This window comes from Canis lupus, chromosome 5, assembly GCF_003254725.2.
Source record: "Canis lupus dingo isolate Sandy chromosome 5, ASM325472v2, whole genome shotgun sequence".
Lineage (NCBI taxonomy): Eukaryota > Metazoa > Chordata > Mammalia > Carnivora > Canidae > Canis > Canis lupus.
This window is the reverse complement of record NC_064247.1, coordinates 67,141,404-67,162,892: the sequence shown is the minus strand read 5'-3', so window position 1 is coordinate 67,162,892 and position 21,489 is coordinate 67,141,404. Positions and strand designations below refer to the sequence as shown.

Sequence of the window (21,489 nt, the reverse complement as noted above, 5' to 3'; positions counted from 1 at the left end):
CGACAAGGATCCAAGTAGGGAAGATGCCCGTGCGCAGATTCATGTGCCCTGATTTCCCGTTTCCGTCTTAACTTCCAGATGTCCCACCCCCGTACTCTGGGGGCTCCCTGCACGGCTACCTGGCAGGTGGGAGGGGGCTGCCCCGCAGAGGGTCCTGGGAGCGCTCCTTTGTCGCCTGCCCCGCCTGACCGCCCTCCCCACCTCCACCCCTCCAACACCTGGGTGTTCCCAGCAGGGGCTGCGGGGAGGGGGGCAATGGCCGTCTTTCCCTTCTGGGTTCCCAGTGGGGTGGCCATACTCCGAAATACTAATTAAACCAGAAGGAAAATGGAAGTGGAGAGTCCGGTGGGCACCAGGGCCACTCATACCCGTCATCATGGGGGATCTGTGTTTTCTCTGCCCTGGGGCTCGGGGACAGCCAGCCTCTGTCCACAGAGGAGGGGCTGGCCCTCGGGGAGGCCCTGGCACACAGTGAGGATCCCTGAATTCTAGATATAGCTGTAGGCTGGGTGTGGCCCCGTGCGCATCTCGACGCTGCTGTCTTGACTCTTGGCTCTGTTCTGTGTGCAGTTTGGGGGTGAGAGAGCCTGGGTAGGGCCTGGCGGGCAGGTGCCAGCCAGAGGGGTTTGGAGACCCCCGAGCTGGCCTTGGTTTGACGGAGATGAGTGGTCTTCACCAGCATCTCCTGCCTCCAGGGGGGCTCCTTGCCTCTTACTGTCAGCCACCTGGCGACCCGCCTTGACCTCAGGGCCCCAGCACCCTGCCTCCCTCGGCCCCGGGTGGTCCCTGGGTCCTGCTGGCCATGTCCTGCTCAGCGCTGGCTGGTGACAGCCTCCCACCGCCGTGGCCCACAGCGTCCCCTTTGCCTGCCCCGGAGGGGCTTCCCTCCCACCCTGTCGGCCCGGACTAGAGGAAACCTCCCGAGTATTCCCCTCCGAGGGTCCTGCCTGCCTCAGGAACGTTTAGTAACCCCAGAGAAAGGGCCGTGATAGATCTGCTGCAGCCATTTACCGCCGCGTCGCTTAATGAAACACTAATGCCACCAGGGAGGGCGGCGGGAAGGGAACTGGATTAGCAGATGATGTATGGCTCATCAGCTCCGCACAAAGGCTCAGTGGAGAATGTAATCCTTCTGGGGAGGGGCTGGAGGGGGGGCATCCCGCCAGGTGGGGAGTCGTGGGGGCGGGGCTCTGGGCCCGTCAGTCACCAGGGTCGCCAGGGTCCCATTTCCCAGGTAGTGGGGGCTGCGAAAGCCGGCTGGAATGAGAAATGGTCTATTTTAGAGCTAACAGGGCATGTCCTGCCTGCCTGACTGGAACCCTCTCTAATCACCAGAGAATGAAGGATTTCCCTCCCTCCCTGCCTCCCAGCCTCCCCCTCGTCCTCCCTTCATCTGTACAGCTGTGCCTGCAGCCGCAGCTCAGAAATAAAAGCTGCCCCCAGATGCTCCTTGACGCTCGCCTGTCTGCCGGAACGGCAGTGGGGAGCCCGGCCCGCTCTTGGGGTGGCCCGGCTTGGGGGCTGCTGCCTGGGCCCGCCCCAGCCCCTCTCTGCCGGGCAGCGTCTGTGCGCCCCCGGGGGGGCCGGCCTCGCTCCCAGGTGCCCGTCACGGGCTTGGCAGGGCTTGGCAGGGCTCCAGCCGGACCGGAGGCGCGCGGGTCCAGCCCGCAGAGCCCCCTGCCTGCCCGCCGGCCCCTCCCCCTGGCTCTCCAGCGCCTTGTTTATCCTCCGCCGCCGGCGGGAAGGTGCCATCTGGCCCGGCCGCCTTCCAGCAGGGCTTTGTCTCCCCTGTCCACTCAGGGGACAAGGGGCTTCTGGGGACGGTGCGCTCAGGGCCCCTCCCGCGTGGCCGGGGCAGCCCGGGGTGCGAGGCTTTGCTCTTTGATTCCGTGAACGGCGCCCGAGGCACATGGGAGCAGGTGGCGGCCTGGTCTGCTGAGCGTGGTCTGGGGCTTGTCCCCAGTGCCCTTGGGTCGACGACTCCCTCCAGGGATTCTGCTGTCCTGGGTTGATGGTCCAGCCCCTTGGCTACCATCTCCATCCTGCCCTGGCAGCTGGTGAGCTTTGCACGCCCACTGCCGCGTCCCCATCCAGAGGGTGTGGCCCGTCCAGCCTGTCCCAGGCCACAGGCACGGGGCCTTCCCTACCCCACAGCGGCCCCGGTGAGGAACAGAGCGCTACAGCAGGTTGGTGTAGGGCACCCGTGCAAGCCCGGCCCTGTGCCAGGTGGCAGGCGACAGGCGTGTGGGAGGACCCAGCAAGCCCTGACCTGCAAACAGCCGCCGAGACGCTAGTGTGGGCGGGAGATGTGCGGGCCCTTCACCCTGCATCCCCTTTATGTCCGTGCATCTGTCCCTGTCGCACTAGGAGCTGATGCTGTGATTGGCACCCTTGGCAGGTGGGGAAACTGAGGCACAGGAAGTGATGGGTGTCCTAGGGTCTGTAGGACCAGATGGGAGCTGTGTCCACACTAAGGCTAGGCAGGAGCCCATCCTGCTGTCCCCACAGCCATCTGTAGGACCTGAGGCCAGGTGTGGGCCCTATATGGAAGTCTCTGGATTGCTGGGAGATGGGAGCTCTCATCTGCTCACTCTGACCCAGGCTGTTGCTGTGCGTGCCCGTGTCTCCTTGATACCTGCCACGTGAACGCCCCTTCGGGGAAGGGCAAGTCAGAGTTCGTGAACCTGCAAGGACCCCACTGTGAGCAGGGCGGCCATGCCAGCGTGCAGGCAGGAACAGATGTTGCTGCTCATTAAAAATTCCAATCAGCGGCTTGTCTCCTTCAATTAATTATCACGGATGTGTCTTCTGGAAGGCCAGAGAGGGCGCGGTGGTGGCCTGGCACAGTCCAGGCCCTCCTCTACTGCCTGCCCCGCCTCGTCCACGGGCTGGCAGTGGCTGCTGGGGGTTGGGGGGGTGCGATTAGAGTGCGCAGCCCAGTGATAAACTGGGGGCTCTGCAGCTTGCACCCCCAACTGTACCAGAGAACAGAGAACCTCAGCCATGGCCGAGCCAGGACTGGGGGGTATCTCCTCCGGGGACGGGGCTCAGCCTCTGTGTGTCCAGCGATCGTTCTTAGACGTGTTCTCCAGTTTTTGCCTTGTTGAGGAGACGTGGTCCAAGCGTTGTGGTTCCCCCCTTTTTTCTAAGATTTTATTTATTTATTCATGAGAGACAGAGAGAAGCAGAGACACAGGCAGAGGGAGAAGCAGGCTCCAGGCAGGGAGCCCGATACAGGACTCAATCCCAGGATCCTGGGATCACACCCCAAGCCAAAGGCAGACACTCAACCAGTGAGCCACCTAGGGCCCCCCACCCCCCGCCCGCTTGTTTTCAAGGTGTGCTGCTTGTTTGGTGGCACAGGGGAACTACCGTGGATTTGGGTGGACATGCTGGGCTGTGACCCCCATGACTGCCACCTGCTGTCTCCCGATCCCCGTTTGCTGCCTGCTGGGGGTGGGCCTGGTGGTCCAGCCAGGTGAAGGAGGGACCTGGCCCAGGAGCTCTCGGGGTCAGGGGAGGCTGCAGCCACCACCTTGGAACCCATGTGGCCAAGGTCGGACCTGGGCTAGTGGTGACCTCCCTTGGGCTGAGAAGGGCTGTCCCAATGATGGAGCGCCCCCCCCCCCCCAATTTACGTGGCTCCCTTTAGCCATGTAAATGACAGGAGCGCTCACAACTGTGGGTGGTGTGTGCTCTCGGGGCTAGACAGACACTCCTGCCCTGGCCGTGGTAGGGGCTCCTGTTGCTCCCCCCTCTTCCTGTCTTGAGCATCCCCCTTCTCTGGTTTCCCAGGGTCTGCCTCCCCACCAGGTCCCTCTGTATGTCCGGGAGTCTGGGGTCAGCAGGGCCACGGCCCACCCCCAGTGTGTACAGAGGTGTCCCCAGACAGGTCTGACCAGTTGGGTGCCACAGCTGCCTACTGTGGCTGGTGCCAGGGCTACCCCAGGGGCTGGCAGGGGGGTTAGGCTGGCGTGTTCAGCCTGGGGGCAGTGCCAGCTTCTCGGCTGTGACTCTCTGTGGGCGCCAGGGGGCCGAGGTATCTGTGACGCGTGCTGGCAGCTGTCAGCACAGCTGACGCTTCAGCCCCTGGGGGTCGTCTGTGCATGCTTGGTGATCAGCGCGCGGGGCTCTGGCTGGTTCTGCTGCTCCCTGCTGCAGAGTAGAGCTCACTTTCTGGGGTTGCTGGAACCACGTCGTCCCTGGGTTTGGGTTCAGAGCTGGCATGGCGCTGTGAGAAACGCACACTGGGAAGACATGGGTGTTGGCTCGAGGTGGGGACTGTGCTGTGTCCCCTTGTGGGCGCTTGTTTCCATGGCCCCGGCAATCAGATGGGTTCCCGTCCTGCCCGGCATGAGAACCTGTGCCCTCCCGTCTCACCACCTCACCATGCTTGCTCCCTCCTGTGCGCACCCCAGGTCTGGGTAGAAACCCTTAAGGAAAGTCCTCCAGAACGGGAGCCTCTCTGAGCCTGGGGAGCCCCGGCCTTGCGTTGTCAGCAGTCTGAGCCGGCTCCTGCCCCGCGGCCCTGTCCTGACCCAGTGCTCTCTGTCCTCCAGCAGGACGCCGGCTCTCGGGGCAGCAGCAGTGGTCGGGAGCGCCTCATCGTGGAGCCCCCGCTGCCCCAGGAGAAGGCAGGGGGCCCAGCCATCCCCTCCCACCTGCTCAGCACCCCCTACCCTTTCGGCATCTCCCCCAGCTCTGTGGTGCAGGACTCACGCTTCCCACCACTCAAGTAAGTCTGCAGATTGGAGGCCGGGGGGTTGGGGGGGGTGCACATGTGCTTGGGGTCTGGATCCCGGAGGCTCTAGCGGCAGTGCCCGGCGGTGGGTCTGTACCAGCTGAGCCTGAGAGCTGCCAGATGGTGGCTGAGCCCCGGGCCTGCAGCCCCGTCTGTGCCTGCTGTCCGTTTCCACGGTGAGATGGCGGCTGGCTCTCCGACCCCACCCGAGCCCCTGTTCTGAGCCCTTGGAGCCAGGGGTTCCTCCAGGCCATGGATGGCAGGCCCGAGGAGCAGCCACTGCCCACGTCTTGTTTGCAGAGGCCAGGACCTGTCTCTGGAGACCCCTTGTTCTGGCGGCGGCGGGAACAGGGGTGTGTGGGGAGACTGGCCTGTTGCCCAGCCTGGCGCAGGAGCCCTGCTCACCACATCTTTCACTCATCCACGTGTCCTCACCTGCAGCCTCCAGCGGCCCGTGCACCACGTGGTGCCCCCCAGCACGGTCACCGAGGACTACCTGAGGAGCTTCCGGCCTTACCACACCACCGAGGACCTCCGCATGTCCTCCCTGCCTCCCCTTGGCCTGGACCCAGCCGCTGCGGCCGCTGCCTACTACCACCCCAGCTACCTGGCCCCACACCCGTTCCCCCACCCGGCCTTCAGGTGAGCTCTCTGCCCCCCAGTGAGTCCCCGGGGCTGTTGCCCCCATGCCCTCATGCCCTGTACCAGGCTCCATGTCTCAGTGCAGCCACCAGCCTTCCAAGTTGCCAGCAGGGGTTTGCCCCCGGGAGTGCCCCCTTCATCCATGCTGTCCCTCTGCCAGACGCTCCCCCATTTCCTTGTGGGCCTGCTGCTGGCACGGCGCGTCTTCACCTAGTGGAGCCACCCCTTTGCTGCGTAACTGAGACGGCCCGGGGAAGGTGTGTCCCTCATCTCTGCTGGGTGGAGGAGCCTCCCAATTCCTAGCCCGCCCGTCGGTAGAGCGGGCTGCTCCCAGGGGGCCTGCTGCTCGGGCCTGGGAGGGTCCTGGCTGGGCTGCAGCGTGGCAGGCAGTCTCTCAGGGCCTTTGGGGAGACTCCCGGCCTCTGTCCTGTCTGCCGCACTCACGTCAACACTCCTACCTGGCTGGGGGGTCTGTTGAGATGGGCCCGGGCTTTGCCTTCTCTGGCTTTGCTTCTCACCCGGCCCCACCTTCTCTGCACAGGATGGATGACTCCTACTGCTTGTCAGCCCTACGGTCCCCTTTCTACCCCATTCCCACGCCCGGCTCCCTGCCTCCCCTGCACCCGTCGGCTATGCATCTCCACCTCTCCGGGGTCCGCTATCCCCCTGAGCTCTCCCACTCGTCCCTGGCAGCGCTGCACTCAGAGCGGATGTCCAGCCTCAGTGCCGAGAGGTAAGCTGCGTCCTGGGCTGGGGTGTCCCTGCTCCTCCCGCCCTGACAGAGTGCAGCACAGCCCACGTCAGAGCCTGGCTCATGCGTGCTTGGGCTAGTACACGTGTCCTTGGTCTGCGCACCTGCGAGGTGGGCAGTGACAGGTGCTGCAGTTGGAGCTCCTTGCTGGTACCTGGCAGCGCTGTTGTCAGACACCGGCCTCCTGGTGTGAGCTGCTGAGGCTTGGGGAGTTGGGCGGGTGGCTTTTGGTCCGGGGAACTTGGAGTCTCTTGGGGAGTTCATAAAAGCAGAGAGCCCTGCGAACCTGCTGTCGGGGTGCAGGTCACGGTGCCAGTCTCCCCTTGGGGGGGTTTCCTGGTCCCCCCTGCACCAGCACAGCGGTTGTCACCACCTCTTTCCACTCGCCCACAGGCTGCAGCTGGATGAGGAGCTGAGGCGGGAGCGCGAGCGGGAAGCTGACCGCGAGCGGGAGAAGGAGCGTGAGCGAGAGCGGGAGAAGGAGCGCGAGCGGGAGAAGGAGCTGGAACGCGAGCGGGAGAAGGAACGGGAGCGGGAGCTGGAGCGCCAGCGGGAGCAGCGGGCCCGTGAGAAGGAGCTGCTGGCGGCCAAGGCGCTGGAGCCGGCCTTCCTGCCGGTGGCTGAGCTGCACGGGCTGCGGGCCCACGCCCCCGAGGAGCGGGGCAAGCCCTCGGAGCAGCTGACCCCGACCCGAGCAGGTACCGCATGGCCGGCGACCTGTGGGCAGGCGCGCGCTACAGGGCCCATTTCAGGCTACAAATGTGAGGTCAGGGCTGGGAGCTGGGGAGACGTGCCCGGTGGCCCCCAATAGGAGTACGAGAGATGGAGCTCTCCTCGGGGTGCTGCACGCAGTAGTAAACTGCAGTGAAAGCGTTAGGAAGCGAGGGGTGGGTTTTGAGTGTTCTTTACCTTTGTCTTGAACGTCGGCTGCTTCATTGGGAATATACTTAATCAGCCCTGGGAACGGCTCGCTAACCGGTGTGCGTGGTGGTAGAGAAGTCAGCCTGCCGTTGTGAGCCAGTGCGAGCCCGCTGCGGCACTCCGGTGGGTCCGACTGGGAGCAGTGCCCACCGCCAGCGAGCATCCCCGGAGGTCGTCTGCCCTGGCGAGAGGGGCAGGTGGCAGTGGGAGACAGCGGGGACGTGTGGACCGGCCCGCAGCTCTGAGATCCCGCCGTGGCGGCCTTTCTCTCCCCACAGAGAAGCTGAAGGAGGCGGGCCTGCAAGCACCGAAGCCCGTGCAGCACCCCTTGCATCCCGCGCCCGCCCCCCACCACACCGTGCCCAGCCTCCTCTCCAACCACAGCATCTTCTCGCTGCCGGGCAGCAGCGCCGCCACGGCCCTGCTCATCCAGCGCACCAACGAGGAGGAGAAGTGGCTGGCGCGGCAGCGGCGCCTGCGGCAGGAGAAGGAGGACCGGCAGTCTCAGGTGTCAGAATTCCGGCAGCAGGTGCTGGAGCAGCACCTGGACATGGGCCGGCCCCCGGTGCCCACGGAGGCGGAGCACAGGCCGGAGAGCGCCAGGTGGGGCCCGCCGGGTCTGGGCGCACCGGGGAACCCCCGGGTGGGAGAGGGTGTCTTCACACTTGCATTCTCCTGTTGCCAGCCACCATTTGTGGGACACCTTCAGTTGGCCTGCGAGGGAGCACAGACTCTTGAGCAGGGAAAAGAGGCGCTCGGAGATGCCTGTGCTGAAGTGACGGTGCCGGCCAGAGTGGGGGGCCTTCCCCGAGTCCCTGCCAAGTCGTGGCGCCTAGAGGGGATGAGAGAAGCTTTTATTGATGATTACACCAGTTCTTTCTGTCTGCCTCTGCTTTCAAGCCCAAACATTTTTTAATGAGAAACGAGACAGTGTTTAATTTTTATTTAAATAAGAAATTAGGTTTATTGCTATTGCAATAAATAGTACCCATTTCCCAACCCCATCCTGGAACCCCTCGGGAGGCCTTCGTGCCCGTCGTTGGGCCCCTTCCTACATCTAGAGCCCCCCAGCCTCCTCACTCCTACCTGTTGGTCTGGCTGTCATCTAGTGTGCCCTGCCCCACCCTGCATCCCACCAGGGCTCATCAGCCAGAGTTAGCAGAAAGAGCTTGGCCTCGTCTCAGGGACAAGAATTCCAGCCTCAGTTTCCCCAGTTTTGCACAAATGAAGCCGGGTGAGAAGATTTGAGAGTGTCTCTCTAGCTCAAAATGTCTGGATGCCATCAGGGTCACAGACTTTTTCAACGTCCACATGCTCCTTCCCTCTCTTTGCTTCAGCTTTTGGCCGACTGTGCCCTGGGCGCTGCTGGCCTGTTTGGCAGCCCTACCGTCTGCCGTTGAGTAGGGCGGCGGTGGGGATCCGCTTGGCTGATCTGCTGTGACCGGGGGAAATGGCACCCCCGCAGCCGACGGCCTACACTGCCCACCGCGGCCACAGGGAGTGTCCCTCTGCTTCTCTGAGGCTTCTCAGAGGCGAGAAGGTCTCATCTGCCAGTGAGCTGACCTCTGCTCCTCTAACTCCTCACGCCCCAGGGACTGGGAGCCAAAACACCTCGGCACCTCCTGATAAGATCTGGGTGTCCTGACTCCCATGGGAGTCTTCGTCTGCCCAAGGCCTGGGGATACCAGCACCTTTGTCCCCAGCAGAGGCATCCCCTGCCTCCGGACCTAGCAGCCCCATGCAGCCCTCGGGCACCAGGGCGGCATCGGGCCCCCAGCCGCCTCTCCTGGCCTCCGTGGTCCCCACAGCAGCTGGCAGCACACTTGGCCTTACAGCAGCGTGAATTTGACATCTGACTGGCCCTTGTGTTCCGAGCTAGAAAACCATTCAGTGCTTGGCTCCAGTGCATGAAATATTTATTCTCCTAACGGGTTTTATTCCTTGGCTGTTTACTTAAGGACACATGGCTTCTTGATATGGTTCCCTTTTGTACTCTGCTGATCAGAGGTGCAGTGGCACGGCGGCGGGGGGGGGGCGGGGGGGTGTTTCTCCCAGCCTGCATTTGGGAGTAACTTGGTGGCTACGGTTCAGTGTCCCGCCTCCTTGGCTGGGTGGGGAGAGCTCTGGAAGCCTGCTGTGATAGAGGCAGAGCATCTTACCCGATAGAAGGTCCCCTCCGGTTCCCGCCCTGCCTGAGTGTAGGGGTGCCGTGCTCCAGCAAGTGGCTTGGCTCCATGGAGACCCTTTGGGTGTAGCTGCCGCTTTGGGGCCATGTGGGGTTGCTGCCGTTCTGATGGGGACCACTGCAGTTTGGCAACAGCACAGATCCACCCTAGCTGTGAGGATCACCCTGAAAGCAGGTCTCCCCTGCCCCACTGGGCTGGGGCAGACTCCCGGGAGAGAGAAGGCGGCCCCCCTGAAGGCCGGCCTGCCTTCTGCATCTGTCCACTGCCTGGCACGTGTGGAGCGGGGGGGCCAGTACGAAGGCCATACTTTTGGCATCAGAGCCGTGTCTTTATTCTCTTCGCAGTGGGTCTCCCCATGGAAAACAAAGGTGAGGGTCTGTCCTTACACAGAGTTCACAGGAATTCAGGAAGTGGTGGAACGGAAGGAGCTATTGGGAGGTCACGGGTGAGAAATGGGAGCAAGCGGGTCTGGCCTGAGGCTGTCTCTGTCCTCAGCAAGCAGTGTCAGCTGTGAGCCTGTGTCCTCTCAAAAGCAGGGACTACACATACCTGCCTCCAGCTGTGTGGAGGGGGAGTGGAGTCCGTGGGTAACAGTCTGTCAAGGGTTCTTAGAGGCGGTGGCCTGGGTGGCTGCCATCTTGACCATGGCCTGCTCTGTTCACTCCCTAGGCCGGGACCGAACCGTCCAGACCCGGGCACCCGAGACCCCCCGCAGCACTTTGGCGGGCCCCCGCCACTCATCTCGCCCAAGCCCCAGCACCACTCTGTGCCCACGGGCCTCTGGAACCCAGTATCCCTGATGGACAGCACTCTGGAGACGCGGCGGGCCCCTGAGAGCCACCCCCTGCACAGCCATCCCGCTCCGTTTGAGTCCAGCCGCCAGGCAGCCGTCCCACTGGTGAAGGTGGAACGGGTCTACTGCCCAGAAAAGGCGGAGGAGGGGCCCCGGAAGCGAGAGGCCACCCCCCTGGACAAGTACCAGCCACCCCCAAGAGAGGCAGGGAACCTGGAGCACCAGGCCTTTCCTCACGGGCCCGGGCCCTTCCTGGCTGAGCTCGAGAAGTCCACCCAGACCATCCTGGGCCAGCAGCGGGCCTCCCTCACCCAGCCCGCCCCCTTTGGGGATCTCACTGGGCCCCTGAAGCCAGGCTCGCCCTACCGGCCTGCAGCCCCACGGGGCCCCGACCCCGCCTACATCTACGATGAGTTCCTGCAGCAACGGCGGAGGCTGGTCAGCAAGCTGGACCTGGAGGAGCGCAGGCGGCGTGAGGCCCAGGAGAAAGGTGTGGTCTCTCTGGGGGCTCTGACCTCCTGGGACCGGGGGGCAGCAGTGCCAGCCCTCCTCCCACTCCTGATTCCTGCTGTGGGCTCAGGGAGCAAGTTCATTGGCTTCTGTGTTGCTACCTGACAACCTCTGCTGGGGAGACAGACTTGGGGCCCCTGCCGGTCCTGCTACAGTGCAAATTGTCCCAAAAAGCCAAATCAAAGCTCTCTGGAAGAATAGTTCCACAGACACGCATGATTAATAAATAATGAACAGAGGCTAATAAGACGATTTTAAATATTAATAGCGCAGCATAACAGAGGAGGAGGCTGTCGAGAGAACAGGCCTGGGCCCAGTGGGGGCTCCTCAGGGGTTGCCATCCTCGGTGGGGGTAGGGCAGGGACAGATCTGGCCCCCTTCCCTCCCTGCTCCTGCAGTGGGAAGGGCGCTGGTGGGGGGCGGGACTGTCAGCCAGCAGGTCCAAGGTACCCTTGGCTGTCTCCTACTTGCACACCCTGTCTGACCAGGAGGGGTCAGAGGTTGCTCCAGACCAGTTTTTTTTTTGTTTTTTTTTTTGTTTTTTTCCTGCTAGAAACGAGTCCTATTGAAATCAGTCTCTTAGCCAGAAGCTGGGACCAGGGCCAGGTCTTCCCAGGGTTCTTGCTCTAGGCTAGATTTAAGGCCCCAAAAGTATTTTTCTCCGCCACTTGTCTTGTGAGGGAGAATGAGGGAGTGCCCCATCCAGTGCCCTCGGTGCAGGGGTGCTGCTGCTTTCTACGTGAGTTTCTGTGCACATTCTCTGCCTTAGGTGGGGACCTGAGTATGCCTGGCCCCTCCTGGGTAGTGGACCCAGATGGCCACAGCAGGAGGGGAGTGGATGTGCACACACAGCCTTGGGTTGCCATGGACACGGCCCCAGGCCTGTGGGATGAATGATTCCCTGCAGAGAGATCATGTCCGTTCAGGCCACCTCAGCCTCATCACTTGGGGTCCAAAGGAAGCCTGGCATCTGCCTCCTGCCGTCTCCACCCTCACCCCTCACCAGCCATCCCTATAAAGTGCTAAAATCCTAGGACTAGGGGTTAATGCATGTTTCCACCTGGGATAAAAGGAATCTGGGGTTTTGGGGTGGTCAGGGAGGCCTGCAGGTCTTGGTCTGATGCGTGCTTCTGTACGTGTCACAGAGGGGCCCCCTGTGTGCATCCACTGTAGGATGAGGCTCCTTGCCCAGCCCAACAGTCCTTTCTTGTCCCCAGGATACTACTACGACCTGGACGACTCTTACGATGAGAGTGACGAGGAGGAGGTCAGGGCCCACCTCCGCTGCGTGGCTGAGCAGCCGCCCCTCAAGCTGGACACGTCCTCCGAGGTATCTGGAATCTCGTCCCCGTGTGACAGGTTGTGGGTGGGGCCTCTGGTGCCCCCATCACTTTCTGCTTCTTGGCTTCCCTCCCACTGTCCCGGGCAGCCCCTCATTTGCTAGGAACCCCTGCACCCCTCCATTCCCATTGACTGCAGGTTGTCTGGAAGCGCCGTCAGGGTCTTCCGCGTCTGTGGCCCAGTGTGGAGTTGGCCACAGCTCATGGGCTGCATGGACCCCAGGAGGGAGCCCCTGGGACAGTGGAAGCATGCCACTGCCAGTGGTTTCAAACTCATTTGTTTTCTTTCCCAATCTAGAAGCTAGAGTTTTTGCAACTTTTTGGCTTGACCACCCAACAGCAGAAGGAGGAGTTGCTGACCCAGAAGCGGAGGAAGCGGCGGCGGATGCTGAGGGAGCGAAGCCCGTCACCCCCGACGATTCAGAACAAGCGGCAGACGCCTTCACCGAGACTGGCACTGTCCACCCGCTACAGTCCTGATGAGATGAACAACAGCCCAAACTTCGAAGAGAAGAAGAAGTTCCTGACCATCTTCAACCTGACTCACATCAGTGCCGAGAAGAGGAAAGGTACAGCCTAGTGTGGGCCTCGTGGGGTCGGGTCACTCTGCGGCCACAAGCTTCTGGAGAAGCAGGGGCCGTGGGCTCCTGGGAATGTTCCATGCCCACACTCCTGGTAGGATCTAAAACCACTTCATCCTGGGGCTCTTTCTATTCCCTCTGGCCCCCAAGGAGGCAGCTACTTTGCTTGCACGGGCCTACCCCAGTATCGCTCCAGCATCGACTTTCTCTCCATCCAAAATGCAAATTCCCCTCCTTGGAGGGCATATCTCTTGTCACATCCTGTGCAGGACTGAAGGCTTGGTGCCATGTGTTCTGTGTGTAAAGCCTGCTTTTGACGGCTGCTCTTGTCACTTGTCAGACCTCCCAGTGCTTCAGGCAGCAAGTGGGGCGACTCCTGGGCGCAGGGTCGCAGTGCACCATCCTGCAGGTAGTGGCTGTTTACTCTTGGCAGGTGCTGCCGTGGCCCACAGAGCTTTGCGTTCTGACAGCAGGAGGCTCGGGGTGGCCTGTGGTGGCCAGGCAGAGCCAGCATATGCTGTGAATGGGACAGCTTGCCCTGGAAGGTGCTTCCAGGTCCATCTGGCCACCAAGGGCCATGTTGGGGCCACCTTTTCAGGCTGGAGTCCATAGCACAGGAGGGGTGGTGCGGTCTGAGCACATTCTCGCCTCCCCTTCCTTGGTCTGGCCCATACCTCACTTAGTGCCAGGAAGTGAGTTCAGGTGAGAACTCCACCTGTCTCGATGCTCATTTCCATGCTTCTAAGTCCAACTTGCTGATACCTAGGTTGTCACTTCTCTGGAAGGAAGTCAGAAGGAAAGCAGAAGTGTTACTGGTCACATACTTGCTTCCACTTACTTCATTAGTGGGGTGTAGCCGTGTGCTTTTCGCCTTTAACCTTAAACTGGAACCTGCGCATTCTCTTAAAGAGGCAGTGACTCATTGATCACTGGCACCTGTCCCTGGGAACAGCCATAATCTTGTTTGTAACAAGCATCTTTTTGCCTGACTTAATTCCTAGAGGAAGCCACCAGTGATGCAGGCACTTCGGTGTCAGTTGGTAACAAGTGCCACCACAACAGGAACTCACAGTGGTGGGCGTCACGGGGGTCTGGTTCCGTTTCAGTAGATGGCAGCCTTGCTGGGACTTGTGCACGTGTGCCAAGAGCTGTAGGGGAGAGGAATGTGCCTGGAAGCAGCCCATGCTCCCAGAGGTGCTGTGTGGATCTTCACGGTTGTTCCTTTTGTTGGGAGCTTTTGTGTGCCTGAGTCTTTTAAATAAGAATAGTGTCGGAAGTCACCTCTGAAGATCACGGGAACCCATTATTTTGATGTATGCACACAGCTATTTTTGGAATGCATCTAGAATGCTCTGTAGCAAAAGCTGAGCAGAATCTGAGCTAACCCTAAAATGAAAGTTTCTTCCTTTAAACACAGCCTGTTCCCCTTGGTCCTTGCTTTGCTCTTCTTGATTTAAAGGACTTGCACCTGCCAGTGACGGCTTGGGCTAGAAGCCTGCTCCCCTTCCCTCTCAGCAGTGATGCAACTGTGTTGTTAATCTCAGGCTGCTTTTCTCATAGACAAAGAGAAACTTGTTGAAATGCTCCATGCCATGAAGCAGAAGGCACTGTCCGCAGCAGTGGCAGACCCACTCAGGAACTCTCCGAGGGACAGTCCTGCTGTCTCCCTGAGCGGTAAGGCCCAGGGCGGGAAGGACAGCCCCTTCCTCCGCCACCGCCTGGGACTGTCCTGAGGGATGCCCGAGGTCAGAGGCAACCATTCAAGGCCTTCGTCATCAGTCTTTCCTCTTGGAAACCGAATGTGTTTCTCTCTGTGTGTCTGTCTCTGTCTTCCGCACAAAGCTCCCAGCACAGTTGGGGAAAGCTGTGTTCAGGATGGAACAGGAGAGTGGGAAGTCCAGGCTGGGAGCCAATGGGGAGGGTCCCGGTTCCACAGGGCTGTCTGCGGTCGGTTCATGTAGTCACAGCCACCGGCCGGCCACCCCTCTGGAGCCCGTGCCCCAGGTTCCGGCGCCTGCTGCTCCGGCGCTGCTGCTCCTGCCGGCCTCACGTTGACACTCTTCTCCGTCATCTCTTTCTTGCTTGTTCTGCCCTGCAGGCTTCTCCGACACCTGCTTTCACACCTTTCTCTCTCTTGGCTTCGGTTAAACCTCGCTGTGCTTCTGAGCAGGAAATCTTGATGGTCTGGCCCTGTTCTCAGATCCTAACATCGTCTTTCTTATCCAGTTGGGCCATGTAACGTCTACCTTTTAGGTGACCTGAAGTGACTTGCTTCTTCCTTCAGATTCTCTTTCTTCTTAGATGCCTTCCTGGGGCGCCTTTCAAGGATGGACTTGCTGCTGAACATAGCCCCACCTTCCGACCGCACACGCTCACTGGCATTTAATTAAACGGCCCCCTGAGTCTTGGTTCTTTGCACTAGGTCTTTATTAAATGTAAGCTCTAGAGGTCAGGGTCCGCCTGTTCACTTGCCGCTCTTAACATTTTCCTCACTTTCTGTCTCTAAAAGAACCAGCCACGCAGCAAGCCTCTCTGGATATGGAGAAGCCTGTGGGTGTTGCTGCTTCCTTGTCTGACGTCGCAAAGGCCACGGAGCCTGGGAGACCGGAGCAGCTCCGGCCCCAGGAGCTGTCGCGGGTCCAGGAGCCCGCTCCTGCCAGCAGCGAGAAGGCTAGGCTGAACGAGGCCCCTGGGGGCAAGAAGAGCCTGAGCATGCTTCATTACATCCGGGGCCCTGCGCCCAAGGACATTCCTGTGCCACTGTCCCACAGCATCAATGGGAAGAGCAAGCCATGGGAGCCCTTCATGGCGGAAGAGTTTGCACATCAGTTCCATGAGTCTGTGCTGCAGTCCACCCAGAAGGCCCTGCAGAAGCATAAAGGTAATGAGACTGCTAGTCCTTGCCCTGCTCCTGTGTCACTAGAACAGCTGGCTAGTGTTCCTGGAGCACTCAACTGCAGCCAGGAGCTCACTACTTAAACTTCAGTGTGCACAAGGCACCTGACATCGGGCTGAGAATTCTCCATTGCTAGGAGGTGCCAGGTGATGCTAGTGCTACTGGTCTACTGACTGCACTTCAGGAAAAGTTAGCAAGTGATGCCCTCTGAATTAAGTTAGATTTCCTGGTTTTTTGGTTTTGTTGTTGTTACAGATTTTATTTATTTTAAAGAGTATGTGTGTGCGTGAACAAGGGGGAAGGGTAGAAGGAGAAGAAGGAGCAGATTCTCCGCTGAGCAGGGAGCCTGATGCAGGACACCCTGGGATCATCACCTGAGCAGAAGGCAGTCGCTTGACTGATGAGCCACGCGGGCACCTAAAGCCTTTCCTTTTATTAAGGCCAGGTGAGGGGCCCCCAGGCAAAGAGGCTCCATTCTTTCTTTTTTTTTTTTTTTTAAATTTTTTTTTTTTAAGTTTGTATTTATTTATGATAGTCACAGAGAGAGAGAGAGAGAGAGAGAGAGAGGCAGAGACACAGGCAGAGGGAGAAGCAGGCTCCATGCACCGGGAGCCTGATGTGGGATTCGATCCCGGGTCTCCAGGATCGCGCCCTGGGCCAAAGGCAGGCGCCAAACCGCTGCGCCACCCAGGGATCCCCCTCCATTCTTTCTGTAGCTCATGGATTTCTCAGCATTCTCAAACACACTCACCTGGAAGCCTCCCCACTCTTTGACAGCCAGACCAGCAGGTGTTTGTTCCAACAACCTCGGAGAGAGCTTTGTAACACTTGAGCCCCCAGATCCACTCCCCTCAGACATTTTGGTGGGAATTCCCGAAGGTGGGATATCAGGGTTCGCTTCAACTCATTCTCACTGAATCAAAGGTTGAAACTGACTGGGGAAAGAAAAAAAAGAAAAGAAACTGGAGAGAAAAGAATCTCCCATGATTAAGTAACTACTGAGTATAAAATAAATTTTCATAGGTTCCAGTAGCCAGAAGAAAATAATTGGGTTATCAGGCCAAAGCCATTTTAAACTTGTTTATTACTGCAAACTATAAAAGCTGAAGGGGCAAGTAAGCATCTGTAGACACAACAGCTCTGACACCGTGTCAGCATCTCCCAGGTATGTTAACAACGCCATCAACAGAGACAAAATGATACCAAAAAGCAAAGGATGGTTTTCGCAGTGAAAATCAGGAGCAGTGCTTTATTGGGTGTTTGTCATGAATTTACTTGAAAGAATCCTGTTTTTCAAGGAGAAAATATTTTGACTAGACCAGGTTAAATACTCAGTGCCCTCCTAGACAAGCCTCACAGAGGCTTTTCTGTGGCCCTAGGACACATTTTTCTTGCCTTATTTTACATCAACCCTTTCCAGACACTATACTCAACCACTTCCTTGGGTTTTTTGTTTTGTTTTGTTTTTAAGATGTATTCATCTATTTTAAAGAGCGCATGCACAGGGGTCAGGGGAGAGGGAGAGTGAGACTCCCAGGTAGGCTCCCATGCCCAACACAGAGCCCAACACAGGGCTCATTCCCAAGGACCAGGAGATCCCAACCTGAACCAAAATCAAAAGTTGGATGCTTCACCAACTGTCCTCTACCTAGGTACCCCTTTGTCAGGATTTTAAAGCCATCAAACTCCTACCAATCTGAACTCTGCAAGTCCATTGACTGCGCATGTCCCAGACTGTAGCAGAGGCAGCGTATACTTGTTAGGATATCTCCTGAGGGGCCATGCCATAGGGGCAGCACAGATCCCAACAACAGCTAATGCAGGGTATGCCCAGAGACTACAGGACCTGCACTTCCTGGGAGGGCTGGGGGGACCAGTGTCCACAGAGGGCTGGCTGCAGACCAAGCTCAAGCCTCATTTCCTAGATGCTTGGAGATCAGTGTGGCTGAGACCACACACCTGTTGTGACTGGAGTACATAGAGGGCTGCTGCAGTCTTTATGCCTCTCTGACCTTGCCTTTGGGCACCAGGTTTGACCTCTGAAGGGCACAGGCCTCTCTGAACTCCCTCTAGTCAGCAGACCTGCAGCCACACAGACTCCTACAGGCCCATCACCCACCTGTTCTCTCCCCACAGGGAACGTAGCTGTGCTGTCTGCAGAGCAGAACCACAAAGTTGACACGTCCATCCACTACAACATTCCCGAGCTACAGTCCTCCAGCCGACTCCCTCTGCCCCAGCACAATGGGCAGCAGGAGGCCCCCTCCGGGAGGAAGGGCCCCCTCACACAGGAGATGGACCAGGACTCGGAGGACGACGAGGAAGACGGAGAGGAGGACGAGGACGAACCCCCCAGGCGCAAGTGGCAAGGGATTGAGGCAATTTTTGAAGCTTACCAGGAACATATAGAAGGTACAGTAGGGGCAGAGGGAGGGGCTGAGGGCCATGGGAAACAAAGTTGACTCAACGCATCCATGTGGAATCTCCCTGCCAACCCTGGGGACTCTTGAGTGGTGGCACCGACACTCAGGGCACAGCTAGGTAGTGTTCCTCCAGTACTCTGCCTGTTTTAAGAACTGTCCCTCAGGCTTCTGCAGGTGCCCCAAATTAGAGACCAGAGGCCACAGTTACTGGAAAAATTTAAGTACTGGTTTCTGCCACCACTCAGTGTGACAGCTCAAACCTGGGATGGGCTCTGTGCTGTCTTCTTTCACGCTTCTAAATGTTCTATCCGTCCCGGCTGGTTACACACAAGGGTCCTGAAAAGGGAAGAAGGTTTGTGAATTCAGCTGAGCCCCAAATACTGAGGCCTGGTCATGCCAGAGCCTGCCTCCCCTTTCAGTGCCCCAAGGCTGCCAGCCGTTCCCTTACAGGCTCTGTCACCCTCCTGGGCTAGTGCTTTGTGTAGGGAGGCAAGCCCTCATCGGCCTCTGCACGCCTCTCCCTACCCCCAGCCTAGTGTTTTTGGAGTGAGAGGCAATGGGCAGGGGTCACGAGGCCTGAGTGCTGTCCTTGTGCTTCTAGCACACTGCCTCCTTTCTCTGCCCCTCTGTTTCCTCGAGAGGCATCTAGCTTGGAGGCTGCAGTGCTGGGACTTCTGTGCAGGAGGCCCCTAGACCATGAACCGTCCTTGCTGCACTGAGGCTGCCAGGGTCAGGGCTGCCTCTCCCTGACGCACGTCTGACCATTCACAGAGGAGTTTTCCTTCTGAGCAGGGACTGTGAATACTCATCTACGTTTGATTACGGATTTTTCTAATCATTGCAAATCCTTTGACATAAGTATTTTTTTCCCAAAGGTTTTATTTATTCATTTGACGGAGAGAGTGAGCACACAAGGGAAGCAGCAGAGGGAGAGGGAGAAGCAGGCTCCCCACTGAGCAGGAAGCCCGATGCAGGGCTCCATCCCAGGACTCTGGGATCATGACCCAGTTGGATCATGGAGGCAGATGTTTAACCTACTGAGCCATCCAGGTGCCCCTGAAATAAGCACTTTAAAACAGACTCACAAAAGGAATGCCTGTGTAGGCACAAACAGCGAGCATATCTGCTCCTGCATTTTGCTTCCTCCTCCGTGAGGAACCCTGTTTGGAATTGCTCGCTCCTTACATGTTGTTTTTAAGTGCATACATATGTATCCAGGACCAATGTAGAGCATTTCTTGTTTTTTTGGTGCCTTTTTGGGAATCCTTCCCTGCCCCAAGGATGTGATGATTCTCTCCATTTTCTTCTAAAATTCTTAAGTCCTGCTTTTATGTCTAGAATTGATTTCTGTGCATGGATGAAGGTAGAAATTAACTTCGTCTTTGGAACTTTCAATTTGTGCAGCCAATTACCCTGGTGATTTATGGGGTGCCGTCTATGCCCCTACCTGTGCCCGGGGTGAGCTGTGGCACCCTCCTCTGCCCAGCTGCCCCTGCACCACCCTGTGGATGCTCTAGGGCTGCCGAGCTCTGCTGAAGAGTGTGCTCATATCTGTGCTTCTCTGGCAGCTCCACTGTTTTTGGGCCTTAGGGTTACCCCATGGATTTTAGGATCATCTGTTCCACCCAAAAAATCATTTGGAATTTGTAGTTGCATTGATTTACAGATATGGAGAGAATTAATGTTTTTGATAGCAATGTTACTGCCTTTATGATTAAATTGCATTAAACTGGGGCACCCCAGGTGGCTGTGTTGGTTAAGCTTCTTCCTTCAGCTTAGGTCATGATCCTGGGATCAAGCCCCACATCGGGCTCCATGCTCAGTGGGGGGTCTGCTTCTCCCTCTCCCTCTGCCCCTCCCCTCCTGCCTTCTGTCTGAAATAAATAAAATCTTTAAAAAGTTTTTTTTTTTTTTTTTTTTATTTATTCACGAGAGACCCACAGAGAGAGGGAGGCAGAGACACAGGCAGAGAGAGAAGCAGGCTCCATGCAGGGAGCCCGATGTGAGACTCGATCCTGGGACTCCAGGATCACGCCCTGAGCTGAAGGCAGACATTCAACTGCTGAGCCACCCACACGTCCCTTTAGAAATAGTTTAATGCAATTTTTTACTGTTTTGTTTTTGCCATGAGTAACATCCCTTATTAGACTCAGTTTTAGGTAGCAGCTAGGTTATCATGGCTTTTTTAGTTTTTTTTTCCCTTGTTATATATGATCATAGATGTTCAGACATTCTGTAAATCAAGCTTAGTTCTTTTGAGTTTTTACTTTTTTGTCCTGCTGCCATACCTAGGACCTCTGGGCTGTTGAATAGAGCACTGGCACTAACGGAGCTTTTTTCTGGTTTCTGAAACGGGGAAGAAATAAAGGTTCTCGTTTGCTGCCGCATTGATGGCATAGGATTGGCAGGGTTCATGTGGTGCCTAGGCCCCATGGAGGTGACCACCTTCTTTTTTTTTGCCTTTGGTGTTTTCTGATGTTGCTTGTTCCTTGCTGAATTTGTTAGCACTTTTAACATTTTTAATCTGTGTCCTGAAGTGGTAGAAGATGGATTTATTGCACTGCATTATTCTATCTCAGTTGTTCTATAAGTTCAGTCAGCTAGCCTTTCCTGTCTTTAATTCCTTTTGTTAAACTACTACCAAAAAAAATGTTTATTTCTCATTCCCATAAAGTCCATCACAGGACTGTGGGATTCTTCAGACAGCTGCCCTCAGGTAGGGGGCTCAGCATTCCAAACTACTTGGAGTTTCTGACCCTTTTTTCTGTATGGGCTTCCATGACTGACATAGGAAAAGCACTAGTCTTACACCAACAAATAAAGGCTCCATCCTGGCTTTTCATTCTTGAAACACTTCAGAGAAAGCAGAGATTTATCCTTGAAAGTTTAAAGTTACTCCTATTAAAACCAGGCTCAGTATCTGGGAAAGGCAGAGATTTTTCTAATTCATGTCCAAATTTACTCTAGCCCCCTTTTATTGAGCAGCTTATTTTATCTTTTCTTTTGAAAAATGGATTTTAAGACCATAAATTTACCCTTAATGACTTCCTAATCTGTAGGTCTTAAATAGCCTTTTGATGCTGGGTCCTTTGTCTTTATGCCACTGGGTTGAATTCCCCTATCTAAGGGGCGAGAGGAGAGCCCGGGCTGCTCTGAAAAGAAGGGCAGCCCTGGCCAGGCCCATGGCCCTTGTGTACAAAACACATACCAACATTGCTTGTCTTTTCAGAGCAAAACCTGGAGCGGCAGGTGCTGCAGACACAGTGCAGACGGCTGGAGGCCCAGCACTACAGCCTCAGCCTCACAGCCGAGCAGCTCTCCCATAGCATGGCGGTGAGTCTAGCGCCCCACACACTAGGAAAGGGAATAATAATCAGTGGAGGGGTGGGGGGGTGCCTTAAAACACCTTATGCATTGTTTAACCTTTCAAGTTTGCATTCATCACCCATACAGACAAGTTTTGAAGGGAACTCGAATGCTGCTCTTAGGAAGCTACGACTTGTAATTGGTAGAGATTGGAGCCAGTTGGTTTTCCAAAATTTAGCTAAGTGGGGAGGTACTGTTAATTGACAGAATATTGGATCTGAAAGGGAGATGTTATTTGTGTATCCTTCTGGGGGAGTTTGTACTTATATCTGTCTCCCCTACAGTGATTTGCTGAAGAGGATGTTACAGTTGCAAAGCTCTGGCACAGCCGATCACCTC

The 21,489-nt window shown here is 57.4% G+C and overlaps 1 protein-coding gene and 1 long non-coding RNA gene across 8 annotated transcripts in view; one reads left to right on the top strand and one right to left on the bottom strand.

Annotated features, from left to right (window-relative positions):
• The window catches only part of GSE1 (Gse1 coiled-coil protein), a 413,751-nt gene that overhangs the window by 387,998 nt on the left and 4,264 nt on the right, over positions 1-21,489 (top strand). For 2 of the 6 annotated variants that reach the window (XM_025427034.3, XM_025427030.3), the window contains 12 exons: positions 4,560-4,735; positions 5,183-5,383; positions 5,925-6,116; positions 6,528-6,832; positions 7,334-7,658; positions 9,911-10,524; positions 11,762-11,874; positions 12,183-12,453; positions 14,026-14,139; positions 14,975-15,346; positions 17,498-17,773; positions 21,014-21,117. In XM_025427034.3, the coding sequence (XP_025282819.3) occupies positions 4,560-4,735; positions 5,183-5,383; positions 5,925-6,116; positions 6,528-6,832; positions 7,334-7,658; positions 9,911-10,524; positions 11,762-11,874; positions 12,183-12,453; positions 14,026-14,139; positions 14,975-15,346; positions 17,498-17,773; positions 21,014-21,117 (3,063 nt within the window). The remainder of the gene's footprint in view (positions 1-4,559; positions 4,736-5,182; positions 5,384-5,924; positions 6,117-6,527; positions 6,833-7,333; positions 7,659-9,910; positions 10,525-11,761; positions 11,875-12,182; positions 12,454-14,025; positions 14,140-14,974; positions 15,347-17,497; positions 17,774-21,013; positions 21,118-21,489) is intronic. The other 4 variants (XM_025427031.3, XM_049110619.1, XM_025427032.3 and 1 more) reach the window with 3 other exon arrangements.
• On the bottom strand, positions 14,871-21,119 carry LOC112646767 (uncharacterized). 2 transcript variants are annotated; one of them, XR_007410931.1, is made up of 3 exons: positions 20,993-21,119; positions 16,113-18,120; positions 14,871-15,330 (listed from the first exon to the last, which is right to left on the bottom strand). It is a non-coding gene; the product is annotated as an uncharacterized LOC112646767 (long non-coding RNA). The 2 variants fall into 2 exon arrangements; XR_007410930.1 differs by having other exon boundaries at positions 16,113-16,296; positions 18,045-21,018.